The 13,808-nt window shown below is 38.9% G+C and overlaps 1 protein-coding gene across 1 annotated transcript in view; it reads left to right on the top strand.

The window, feature by feature from the left end:
* Positions 1-13,509, top strand: part of AP1 (K-box region and MADS-box transcription factor family protein) — an 80,446-nt gene extending 66,937 nt beyond the window's left edge. The window contains exons 6-8 of the mRNA XM_077366342.1: positions 7,858-7,899; positions 7,988-8,106; positions 13,187-13,509. Of these exons, the coding sequence (XP_077222457.1) occupies positions 7,858-7,899; positions 7,988-8,106; positions 13,187-13,298 (273 nt within the window). The 3' untranslated portion in view covers positions 13,299-13,509. The remainder of the gene's footprint in view (positions 1-7,857; positions 7,900-7,987; positions 8,107-13,186) is intronic.
* Positions 13,510-13,808: the final 299 nt, after the last annotated feature.

Here is a 13,808-nt window from a genome sequence, read left to right as displayed (position 1 = left end):
ACTGAAATTTATGATGATGATGTGCGAGCTGAACTTGTCGAACTCCGTCAATCTAATCAAGAGCTTCGACAAATGGTGAATGATTTTTTAGAAAGAGCGCTGGCACCCTCTTCTCCCTGAAGTAGGAGGAGTGCATCATTTGGTCGTGAAAGGATGAATATGAATGAAGACGGTGACTCATCTAGTTCCGTTGAAACTCCAGCAGCCCCACAAAATGATCGATGGAATATGGAACACCTGGCTAGAGCTCTTGAAGGATCGGATAGAAGCATTCAAGTTAATGTTTCTGATTTTGAAGGAAAACTCAATCCGGATGAGTATTGTGATTGGATCGCCTCTTTGGAAGTATTCTTTGAGTGGAAGGATCTCTCAGACGAGAGGAATGTGCAATTCGTGGCTACAAAATTGAAGGGACATGCTCTTGTTTGGTGGCAACAATACCAACGAAATCGAGATCGAAGAGGTGTTCCAAGGATTAGGTCATGGGCAGAAATGAAATTGAAGTTAGATGAGAAGTTTCTTCCGCTGGACTACCCTCAAACACTTTACAGTAAGTTTCATCAATTGCATCAGCTTAATGATCAATCGGTAGCCGATTATACAGAGCAGTTCTACAAGTTAATGAGTCGAATCAATTTGAATGAAAGTGATGACCAACTTGTTGCTCGATATAGAAGTGGTTTGAAATTTAGTCTTCGTGGTGAACTAATGTTGCACTCTATTCAATCTATCAAATGGCACTCAAAGCAGAAGATAAGTGTAAATGGAGCTCCTTTAGAAGAGGTGAAAAGTTTAAAGTTTTAAAAGAAAAGACGGTTGCGCAAGGAAAGAGGAATTTTGCACCTACTTTTGAACGTCCAAACCCACGTGATGGGTGAGGAAACAAGGATCGTGGTAAGGGTGTATCTTCCTCAAACAAATGTTTTAGATGTGGAGAACCTGGCCATTGATCTTATGAATGTCCAACGAAGAGGGCTGAAGTGAACCTTGCCGAAGAGGGATTTTTGGAAGAGGAGAAAGAACCAGTTTATGATGAGGAACCCGATGGAGAAGTAGAAGAGGAGTATTGTGAACCAGATTGTGATGCTGAAAGTCTTGTAATTCATCGGGTGATGACGGTTCAAGAAGATGACCAGTGTCTAAAGCATAATATTTTCCGAACTTATTGCTTGTCTTATGGGAAGAAATGTATTTTGATGATTGATTCCGGAAGTTATGAAAACATGGCGTCAAAGACTGTGATTGATAGGTTGAAGCTCAAATGTGAACATCACCCCAAGCTCTACAAAGTGTCATTGTTCAAGAAGGGAGGTGAAATTATGATATCACTGTTAGAAGTAATCTAGGGTTAGAGAAGAGAGGAAGAAGAAGAGGAGTGAAGGTTGGAAAGACTTCACTAGGGAGCTCCTCATGAATATGATGTATATATAGGCCCAAACTAGGGCAACAACATATAATGTCTAAACTAACCTAATACATTATTCAACGCTCCCCCTCAAACTGGAGTGTATATACTATGAAGCTCCAGCTTGCTACAAAGAACTACGGCAACAGCTAAAAAAGTTCAAGAAGCTCATGCACATCCAGCTTGGTATAACACTCATCCTCAAGCTGGTGTGGTACATACATAATGAAAAACATAAACAAAAAAACAAAGGCCACCATGAACAGCATCGAGATCAATGTCCATCAAAAGAGTAGCTCCCTGAAGTAGCACAACAACGAGAGCGATCAAATAGGGCATCTCCCTGAATGAGAGCACGGCGAACATATCCGCATATCAAGGGCAATGGAGGCGCCATGGCAAAAACAACTACAATCCAGCAAGCAAAAGGGGCACACCAAAGGTGCGCACAACGAACATTGGCGAAGCAGCACAACGCCAAGTGAAGAGGATAGCAACTGATGGGGAAACCATCGAAGACAAGGTCGACGGAGAAACCGTTGCCTGAAGAGAAGGGATAGAGAGAAAGAGGATAACCAACCAATGATGGGGAAACCATCATCTGGAGACTAGGTCTACGGCATGAACATCGTCACCTGAAAAGATAAGAAGATAGGAAGAGGATAACCAACCAGCGATGGGGAAACCATCGTCTGGTGACAACGTCGACGGCATGAACATCGTCACCTGAAGATAAGAAGAGGAAGATAACCAACCAACAATGGGGACATCATCGCCCGGAGACAAGGTCGACGGCATGAACATCGTCGCCTGAAAAGAGCCGACCAACGATGGGGAAACCATTGCCTGGAAAGGAGAGGTCGACGGGAAAAGACAGTCGCCTGTAAGAGAACCGACCAACGATGGATATGGAAGCCATCGCTCGAAAAAGGAGGAAGAAGATAACATGAAGGGATAAGGCATAAAGCCGAATAACACGAAGAGACATGAAAAATAAGACATAAAAACAAGACAACACTCCCTCAAGAAGACAAAGACAACACTAACAACACTCCCCCTCAAGAAAAGATAACAAAGTGGACAACACTCCGAAGAAAAGACACAAAGAACTACATGAAAACACTTCCCCTCAAGTTGAAGGTCAAATACCTTCAACTTGCAACGAAAAGAATACAAACAAGGCATTACACCGCTTTCGGACATTTGATCAAACACTTGGTGTGCGTCGTAGACAAGAAGACAAAGGAAAGATGACAAACAAGGCACCACACCTCTCTTAGACATTTTATCAAATACTTGGTGCGCGCCTTGAAGAACTACATAAAAGACATAAAAGGTAATAGAAAGAAAGAGATGATAAGAAGACGACAACAAGACAAGCACAAGAGAACAACAAGAAACAATACAAGACAACACTCCCCCTCAAGTTGAGGTTTGGCCTCAACTTGAGGCCAAAGGCCTTCAACTTGAAACAAAAAGAACACTTTCAAGGCACAAAACCCCTTTGAGATATTGCATCAAACACTTGGGGTGCACCTTGAAGATGAGATGAGAAAGACAAAGGCCATAGGCCAAAAAAAGATAAGAGAAAATAAAGAGAGCTTTGGAGTGGAGGAGAACCCAAAATGAGTTTAGACAAGTAATACAAATACGATTTTTGTTTTGTTTTGAGATATACGATAGAGGGAAAATGGGTTAAAAACGAAATACGTTTGACGAAATGAAAGAGAAAGAGTGAGATTTCTAGGGTATAGAAATGAATTTTTTATTTTATTTTTTTATTTGGGTATTGTAGCAGGCTACTGTAGCGATTTACTGTAGCGGCACTGTAGTGGTTACTGTAGCAGTACTGTAGCGGGTTACTGCAGTGGGTTACTGTAGCAGGGAATGGAGGGGTTAGGGGAAAGGGAAGAGGGCCAGTGGGAGGAGGAGAAGGGAAGGACACGAGCGAGGAGAAGAAGTGACTTTTTTTCTTCTTTTTTTGAGATTTTGTGGTCTTGGCAAAAAGGACACGAGCAAGAGAGAGATTTTCTTCAAAAAAAAAAGGGTTTTAAAGACAAGGAAAGAGAGACACTATGAGAGAGATATTTGAGGGATTTGAGATTTGAGGGAGAAACTATAGAGAGATAAAGAGAGGAAAACGAGATACGAGAGAAAGGGATGATGACATGGAGGGAGATACTCTTCTTCTTTCCTTCTTGAAGGATTAGCCCATTGGCTCTGATACCATGTTAGAAGTAATCTAGGGTTAGAGAAGAGAGGAAAAAGAAGAGGAGTGAAGGTTGGAAAGACTCCACTAGGGAGCTCCTCATGAATATGATGTATATATAGGCCCAAACTAGGGCAACAACATACAATGACTACAATACCCCTAACTAATACAAGTAATGTCTAAACTAACCTAATACATTATTCAACAATCACAAAGGTGCCGAATCAAGTTTTTCAATCGGAAAGTATGAAGATGAGATCTACTTTGATGTTCTTCCTATGGATGCTTGTCATCTACTTCTTGGGAGGCCGTGGGAATTTGATCGAAATGCTAAACATGATGGAAGGAAGAACACCTACTCTCTTGTTAAGCATGGGGTAAAGTATATGTTGAACCCATTGAAGGATATTCCTACCACTGTGCAATCTAAAAATAAAGTAAGCTTGTTGTCTTACAAAGCTTTTGAGCATGCTTGTATGAAAGAAGATGTTGCTTATGCTTTGGTGGTTGTGGGAGAGAGCCGAGACAATGTTAAAGTGATTCCGGAAGAAGTTTCAAAGTTGATGGACAGATTGAAAGGCTTGGCTCTTGAAGAACTACAGGCTAGTTTGCCTCCACTCCGTGATATTCAACACCACATTGACCTCATTCCAAGTGCTACACTTCCTAACTTGCCTCATTATAGAATGTCTCCTAAAGAACATGCTGAATTACAAAGACAAGTTGAGGAATTGGTTAACAAGGGACTTCTTAGAGAGTCACTTAGTCCTTGTGCAATTCCGGCTCTCTTAACTCCTAAGAAAGATGAAACTTGGAGGATGTGTATTGACAATAGGGCTGTGAATAAAATAACTGTGAAGTATAGGTTTCCAATCCCTCGCCTTGATGATATGTTTGATATGCTTGCCGTTGCAAAAGTTTTTTCTAATATTGACCTACGTAGTGGCTACCATCAAATTCGAGTCTGAATGGGTGATGAGTGGAAAACATCCTATAAAACAAAAGAAGGCCTCTCTGAATGGCTTGTTATGCCATTTGGGTTGTCCAATGCCCTAAGTACTTTCATGAGGCTTATGACACAAGTCTTGAAGAAGTTTAAAAAGTTTGTTGTTGTCTACTTTGACGACATCTTGATTTACAGCAAGGACAAAATTCAACATTTAGAGCATTTGGCGAATGTGTTTCAAGTCCTTCATGAGAACCAGCTATATACCAACCTTAAAAAGTGTTGTTTTATGGTTGACAAAATTGTGTTTTTAGGCTATGTTGTGACTGCAAGAGGAATTCAAATGGATGAAGAGAAAGTTCAAGCAATTCTTGATTGGCCTACACCTAAAAATCTTACTAATGTGCGAAGTTTTCATGGCCTAGCTTCATTTTATCGTCGGTTCATCAAAAGTTTCAGCACTATTATCGCTCCTATGATGGATGTTTTGAAAAGAAAGGAGTTCCATTGGACCGATGAAGCGGAAAAGAGTTTCCAACTTCTCAAATCAAAGCTTGTTGAAGCTCCAGTGTTTGCCTTGCCAGATTTCACAAAAACATTTCAAGTAAAATGTGATGCTTCTAATGTGGGTATAGGTGTCGTCCTAATGCAAGATGGAAGGCCGATTGCTTATTTTAGCCCGAAGCTAAGTGATGCCAAGCTGAAATATTCAACCTATGACAAGGAGTTGTATGTGGTGGTGCAAGCTTTGAAGCATTGGGAACATTACCTCATTGGAGTGGAGGTTGTTCTTTATTCTGACCATGAGGCATTGCGGTTTCTTAATGCACAAAAGAAGCTGAGTTCTCGTCATGCGGGCTGGGTATCCTACTTTCGAAAGTTCAGTTTTGTTTTAAATCATAAAGCCGGTTCTTCTAACAAGGTTGATGATGCATTAAGCCGAAAGTACAGTTTATTGGTCACTTTATCTTATGAGATTGTTGGGTTTGATCTGTTACCAAAACATTATGCTGCAGATCCATTCTTTTCTAAAGGTTTGCAGGGGTTGAATGAAGGGAACAACAGTGATTTCATGATCATTAATGGCTATCTTTTTAAAGGGAACCAGTTGTGCCTACAAGAAGGTCACTAAGGTTGTTTGTCATTAATGAGTTGCATCGTAGCGGACTTGGTGGACATTTTGGGAGGGATAAGACAGAGGCACTTGTAAAGGACCATTACTTTTGGCCTACCTTGAAGCGTGATGTTGCACGGTTTGTGGAAAGGTGTCTTGTTTGTCAAAAGGCCAAGGGAAGTTCTCAAAATACAGGTTTATATCAGCCCCTTCCTACTCCAGAAGCACCTTCATACAGGTTTATATCAGCCCCTTCCTACTCCAGAAGCACCTTGGGAAGATATATCTATGGACTTTGTTCTTGGTTTACCGAATACACAGCATGGGAATGATTGCATTTTTGTTATTGTTGATCGATTTTCAAAGATGGAACACTTTATACCATGCAAGAACTCCATTGATGCCTCTCATAAAGCTACTTTATTCTTCCATGAAGTGGTTCATTTACATGGAGTTCCAAGGTCCATTACTTCTGATCGTGATGTGCGATTTATGAGTCATTTTTGGAGAACACTTTGGAAGCTTTTGGGAACTCGATTGCAATTTTCTAGTGCCTACCATCCACAAACTGATGGCCAAACAGAAGTTGTGAATAGATCACTTGGTAATTTGTTGCGAAGTTTGGTTGGTGAGAATCCAAAGAGATGGGAATTTGTCATCCCTCAAGCTGAATTTGCCTATAACAGTTCTCTTCATCGATCTACTAAGAAGTCTCCATTTGAGGTTACTTATGGTAGAAATCCTCATCAAGTTTTGGATTTATTGCCATTGCCACATCAGTCCCGAGTGAGCATGGATGCTGAAGAATTTGCTGCCCACATCAAAGCTATTCATAACCAGGTTCGTAAACACTTAAAACATTCTTCTCAACTCTATAAATCAAGTGCTGATGTTCATAAGAGAAATAAGGAGTTTCAAGAAGGTGATCTTGTCATGGTTTATCTTCGGAAAGAAAGATTTTCTGCTGGAACTTATAACAAGCTTAAGCAAAGGAAGTTTGGGCTGTGTCGAATACTCAAGAAATTGGGACCAAATGCTTATCGTATAGAGCTGCCAGATGGGTTATCAATTAGTCATGTTTTTAATGTGAGTGATTTATATGCATATCATGGTGATTTGGACAAAACTTCACTCGACGTTGATGATTTTTCTGCTACACCTGTGAATCCTTCACGTGAAACAATTGATGTTTTGGGTACACGTTCCATAACTACTCGCCGTGGGACTTATACTCAATATATAGTTCATTAGAAGGGAAAACTAAGCACGGAGGACGCATGGGTCTCAGTTGAAGAATTAAAGAAGATGGATGAGCAACTTTGGCATGACTTGACTTCAAACTCGATGTCGAGTTTTTCTCAAGCAAAGGAGAATGATGCGGGAGCATAAAATCACATGCAGCCACATTTATTATTTTGGCCTTTGTCTTTAATACTAGTCTTTGGTCTTGGTCTTTAATACTAGTCTTTGGTCTTTAATATTTAGTTTTTGGAAAGTTGTAGTTTTCTTAGTAAGTTGTGGTTTATTTTAATTGCCTTGAAAGAGTGCTTTGACTAGCTAGTAACTTGTGTGTGTCTAGGAAATGTGTCTATGCATTTATGGAGTCTTGGACTGCAAGTCTTTTGTTGTAATCTCTATAAGCATGAATGAGAATGAAAGGAAATGAACTTTTGATTGCTGTAAAAATATTCTATGCAACTTTCCTTGCTTTGGAGTAGAGTGATTCCTCCTACGAATCAAGCTTGTGGCTTGGTCGCGTCGAGTGACTTCCGCGATAGCAACGTTGAGTGACGTCCGTTGCCTCCGGTTGAGGATTCCCGGAACTATCCTTTCGTCTTGGTTGAGATCATTTTGATCTTAGCCATCCCACGTGGGCTCCGGCCTGCGTCAGCACTTCATTAAGTGACCGATTTAAAAAGGTTACCGACAATGACGTGGATCCAATCAAGGGCCCTTTACCCGCTCTTTTTGCAAGGGCGCCCTTGCATCTATCATTCCTCATTTTTTAGTTATCCAAAGAATTTTTGTAACTATGCATGAACTGTGCATGTATGTACATCTATCTATGGCTGTGTGTAATTCTCCCTAATGCTTGCATGGAAACACAAACAAATAAACATGACGTGAACAACTATGTTTCCAATGTCCCATATATCCCCATGATATTGTTGTTTATACAGGAGAAGGCACTACTGGAACAAAATAGCATATTGGAGAAGAAGGTAACTTCTATAAATTTGAATAAACTCCTTACCTTAAATCATTGGACTTTCTCATTGTATAATGAGGAAGCAACATGTTTCAAAACAGATCCAAGAGAAAGAGAAGGAGAAGGCTATGGCCCACCAAGCCCACTGGGAGCAACAAATCCAACCCCCAACCTCACAACCATACCTGCTAACATGCCCTCTCCCCACTCTAAATATTGGGTACGTGTCATCTCTCTTTTCTCTAAATGTTCTGAGCAGAAGCCATATGCGTAATATTGTTGTGTATTTCTATTAGCGTTTAACTTGGTTCTATCATCTACGAATAATAATAGTTTTGAAATCTGATTAGGTCAGCACCACAGAAATAATTTTACAGGACAACAGATGAGTTAGGGAAACTGATTGAAATAAATTTACAGGACAGAGTTCAGGAAATTGATATGTGCACGCCCTTTTTCATATGATACTGGCACCCCTCCCCACTTTATTTAAAGATTTAGGCAGGTAGAAAGCTTCTAGATGACACAATTCTGGTGCAGGAGAATACAGCCACTTAATTGAGGCCCACATGGCATGCCTTGTATGCATGTCGATGTCAGCATGTTTCCTTTTTCTAATAGATAAAAATAGCAGCATGTATATTAAGATGTATTGTTACTAAGCTAGTCTAGCATATTTCTTCTGTTAGATAGCTAATTTTAGATATAGTTATACTATTAGGAAGCTTCTCGAAAACTATTTAAAATGTTTCTTTCTTAGATTATTAAAAAATGTATTTATTTAAGTAGTTATTGTCGCAAAGGAAACTACACAAAATCACAGATTTTGGACTCTAGTCAATGTAACCGGTAACTCGGTTTGTTCAGGTATGTGGTACGTGGTACGATGGTTAGCCTGGTACGAGGTGAGATGGGGTGTGTGACATACATATTTATTCAAAAAGAAAGTTTTAGTTTCAAACTAAAATATATAATATTTAAAGATCTCAAAAATATCACCAAACTAAAATACATATTTATTCAAAGATCTGAATATATAAAATATAACCATTCAAAAAAAAATATCACAAAATAAAATACTAACACATGTTGCATACTGATCAGTCTTAAAAAGAAAGCGAGCAGAAAACAACTACCTAGTTCTGAAATAAAAACATACAAATATTATAAATGATCAAATTACTAAGCTAGTGTACAACTGTTTTTTCCTTGTCCGTGAAAATGATCCTTCTACCAAAACTGGATAGCGGGTATGTTGTAGTCTAGAATGACGGTGATGCAGTCTAAGAATCTGGACACTCTTCGTGGCGCAGCAGCGAATGCAAGATTGATAAAATAAATGAAAAAGGGGCCCTTCGAACACCGTCGTAGGGAATATAATACTTCGATCACCGTCGAAGGGGATGTAATTTACTTCCATCCCGTCAAAGTCGAGTTTCTCAGAGCGAAACTAGAAAATACTCCTACAGGTGCTAATCCAAGCAACCAAAAGTTCTCAGAAGAACTCAAAGCCAAAGGTAAATTTCATTCAATAATCAAAGTCCCATTACATGTCTCATCCATCTCCTTCTATAGATTATGAGGAATTCTAAAAATGGAATCTCATACAAGCGAAAAGAAACATCTAAAATTGCCACCTTCATATTAAAGGCAACCTAAATATAAAAAGTAAACTCAATCCTAAATGACCTTATTTGGCTATGCATGGAATGGACAAATTCCTTATTTGGTCATGCATGGAAATAGAAATAAATCTATCCTAATTGGCATGAAAGAAAATGGAAATAAATCTAGCCTAAATGATATGCAGGAAAATAAAAACAAATCAGCCGTAGGATTTGGGTTGCATCAGTCTCCCCGGGTTGGAGAAAATCCATCCTCTGATTTGAATCTTTCAAACAACACATGCTTTCGGTGGTATTTGCCTCCATCATTCTTCCATGGTTTAAAAATACTCGTCCTCTGGTTTTGAAGTAACGAAGAAGTATCATTAACTGAAATTTACCCAACCACATTATATAATTCCCAAGATAAAATTATATTCTTTCTTGATCTTAAATGAGCTTGAAGCCATGAGTAACTGTTGTAGACTTCAATATAAGATCTATTAAAAATGGGTCAAGATAAACTGATAAAGAAATCAATGCACAATCTTTCCATTCACATATCTCTTCAATCTCCATAGGTTCACCAAATGAGATATCCAATCTAATCTTTTTTGTTGCTTCGTTTTGGATACCATAAGACTCATTGATTACCTCTTCCAGTGAATTGTTGGTCACTTTGTCACCATCAAACGTCAATAAATCACCATTTGAACTTTTAGGAAAGATTAAATATCCATCCTCTAAATATTCATCATAAATTGATGGTGACTCCCAATTTATGATTTCTTCCTCTAAATAATAAAATATCTCAAATGTGATGTTACCTCCCAATCTTGGCATTCGGCAACTCTTCTTTGAAGTGATCGAAGATAATCTGTACCTATCACGAATCCACGCAAACTTCGCTACCAAACGTTTTCTTCAACCCAAGGAAGGAGTCAGCTCTGATACCAACTGATGCAGTTCAAGTATCTGGACACTTTTCGTGGCGCAGCAGCGGATGCAAGATTGATAAAATAAATGAAAAAGGGGCCCTTCGAAAACCGTCGTAGGGAATACAATACTTCGATCACCGTCGAAGGGGATGTGATTTACTTCGATCCCGTCGAAGTCGAGTTTCTCAGAGCGAAACTTGAAAATACTCCTGCAGGTGCTAATCCAAGCAACCATAAGTTGAAGAACTCAAAAGTCAAAGGTAAATTTCATTCAATAATCAAAGTCCCATTACATGTCTCGTCCATCTCCTTATATAGATTATGAGGAATTCTAAACATGGAATCTCATACAAGCAAAAAGAAACATCTAAAATTGCCACCTTCGTATTAAAGGCAACCTAAATATAAAAAGTAAGCTCAATCCTAAATGACCTTATTTAGCTATGCATGGAATGGACAAATTCCTTATTTGGTCATGCATGGAAATAGAAATAAATCTATCCTAATTGGCATGAAAGAAAATTGAAATAAATCTAGCCTAAATGATATGCAGGAAAATAAAAACAAATCAGCCCGTAGGATTTGGGTTACATCAGTCTCCCCGGGTTGGAGAAAATCCATCCTCGAATTTGAATCTTTCAAACAACACATGCTTTCGGCGGTCTCCGCCTCCATCATTCTTCCATGGTTTAAAAATACTCGTCCTCTAGTTTTGAAGTAACGAAGAAATATCATTAACTGAATTTACCCAACCACATTGTATAATTCCCAAGATAAAATTATGTTCTTTCTTGATCTTGAATGAGCTTGAATCCATGAGTAACTATTGTAGGCTTCAATATAAGATCTATTAAAAATGGGTCAAGATAAACTGATAAAGAAATCAATGCACAATCTTTCCATTCACATATCTCTTCAATCTCCATAGGTTCACCAAATGAGATATCCAATCTAATCTTTTTTGTTGCTTCGTTTTGGATACCATAAGACTCATCGATTACCTCTTCCAATGAATTGTTGGTCACTTTGTCACCATCAAACGTCAATAAATCACCATTTGAACTTTTAGGAAAGATTAAATATCCATCATCTAAATATTCATCATAAATTGGTGGTGACTCCCAATTTATGATTTCTTCCTCTAAATAATAAAATGATCTCAAATGTGATGTTACTTCCCAATCTTGGCATTCGGCAACTCTTCTTTGAAGTGATCGAAGATAATCTGTAGCCATCACGAATCCACGCAAACTTCGCTACCAAACTTTTTCTTCAACCCAAGGAAGGAGTCAGCTCTGATACCAACTGATGCAGTTCAAGTATCTGAACACTTTTCGTGACGCAGCAGCGGATGGAAGATTGATAAAATAAATGAAAAAGGGGCCCTTCGAAAACCGTCGTAGGGAATATAATACTTCGATCACCGTCGAAGGGGATGTAATTTACTTTGATCCCGTCGAAGTCGAGTTTCTCAGAGCGAAACTAGAATATACTCCTGCAGGTGCTAATCCAAGCAACCAAAAGTTCTCAGAAGAACTCAAAAGCCAAAGGCAAATTTCATTCAATAATCAAAGTCCCATTACATGTCTCATCCATCTCCTTCTATAGATTAGGAGGAATTCTAAAAATGGAATCTCATACAAGCAAAAAGAAACATCTAAAATTGCCACCTTCATATTAAACGCAGCCTAAATATAAAAAATAAGCTCAATCCTAATGACCTTATTTTGCTATGCATGGAATGGACAAATTCCTTATTTGGTCATGCATGGAAATATAAATAAATCTATCCTAATTGGCATGAAAGAAAATGGAAATAAATCTAGCCTAAATTATATGTAGGAAAATAGAAACAAATCAGCCCGTAGGATTTGGGTTGCATCAGATGGGATCGTCATATTTAGCAATCTAGATCGCAAACATATGATATTTGGGGTCATGCACCCTAGATCGCGGGACGATGAGGGGGATAGTGACCCTGGTAACATTGGCTCTAGCTCCCTTGCTTATTTATGGTAGTTGTTTTCTTGTATGTTAGTTTCTATATTGGGATTGTCTTTTCCTAATTATAAGGGATTCCTTCTTGCTTTTCATTATTGTCTACAATAGAATTCTATCAGGCCAGGTTTGGATACCTCATGGTTTTGTATTTGGATTTGGATTTGAGTTTTGGATACAAAATACATCGATCATCCTCATGGTCATGTTGTATGAGAGGGAGGGAGGGAGGGACGTCTCGCTGCTGCTGCAGCAAGGTCGAGGAGCGGCAAGGGTGAAGGCAATTGCAACAAATATTGATTTCAAAATAACGTCTTGCAGAAAAGATTTGGAAATCAGATCTTCTTTCATTGTTGTAGCTGAACTGGAAATCTAAGGATATGATCCAGTTCCAAATCTCAACTGCAAATGTGAGAAATCCAAATCTAAATCTTGTGGGGATCCAAACATGGCCTTACGATATAAGTTGTAAGAGAACGACATAGATTAGTTTTGAAATCGAATGGAAAAGTGTGTTTGTGAAAGAGGTGCTCCTTCACTTGAATCCTCTCGAAAACTTGGGTTTGCTCTAAAAGCCCCACGACTATTCTCCATATTCTCTTGCTTGGATCTTCTCTGTTTATTGGCTGTATGTGGTTCCTGCTTAAAATTTCTTGGCAATTTATAGAACCCAAAATTTCTTCTCTCTTTCCCAAGGCCTTCTAAGCTAAAAATTCACTTAAACATCACATCCCTACTAATTTGTATTCCTGTGGAACAGAACCTATCATCAGGCGACAAGAGGCGTGGAAGCACAAGAAGTAGGAGCACAAGCCCACACTCGAACCAACAGCCTCATGCCTGCTTGGATGCTTCGCCACATTAACGAGTAGAAGAAGTGGTCTTGAAACTGGCCTTTTATGGGAAAAAAAAATGGGGGTGTATGTGTAGTTTGGCTAGATTATATCAGTATCTGTAGTGGTGCAATGGCAATCATCAGTTGGTTATTTAATATGTTATATACTTATGTAAATTATATTTAACATGCTTGTTGTTATATAAACAAGTTTCATGAACCATATGACTTATGGTTTTTCTCTCTAATGTATCTTGAGATAGGGATTTTCAAATCTTTAGGGATGGAGAGATTGCATTGTTGTCCTTAAGGTTGCAACCTACACAACCCGACTCGAAAATAACCTGGGTCGGGTTTAGAAAGCATAGGTCTCAGGTTGGGTCAGGGTACAGGTTGAAAAACCCAACCCAATCTCGGTTCGGGTTGGGTTTAAAGAAGCCCCAAACTTGACTTTACCCATGTGTAGTAAGACTTTCTTATTGATCTCTTGAATAGCATGACCAATAATTTTCCAGTAAGTTGATAGAGTTGTCTTCTATTCAGTTGT

This window comes from Tasmannia lanceolata, unplaced genomic scaffold (assembly GCF_043159265.1).
Source record: "Tasmannia lanceolata isolate RefF3 unplaced genomic scaffold, GAP_Taslan_0.1 ptg000003l, whole genome shotgun sequence".
NCBI lineage: Eukaryota > Viridiplantae > Streptophyta > Magnoliopsida > Canellales > Winteraceae > Tasmannia > Tasmannia lanceolata.
Note: the sequence above shows the minus strand (reverse complement) of the source record. Positions and strands in the feature narration are given on the sequence as shown.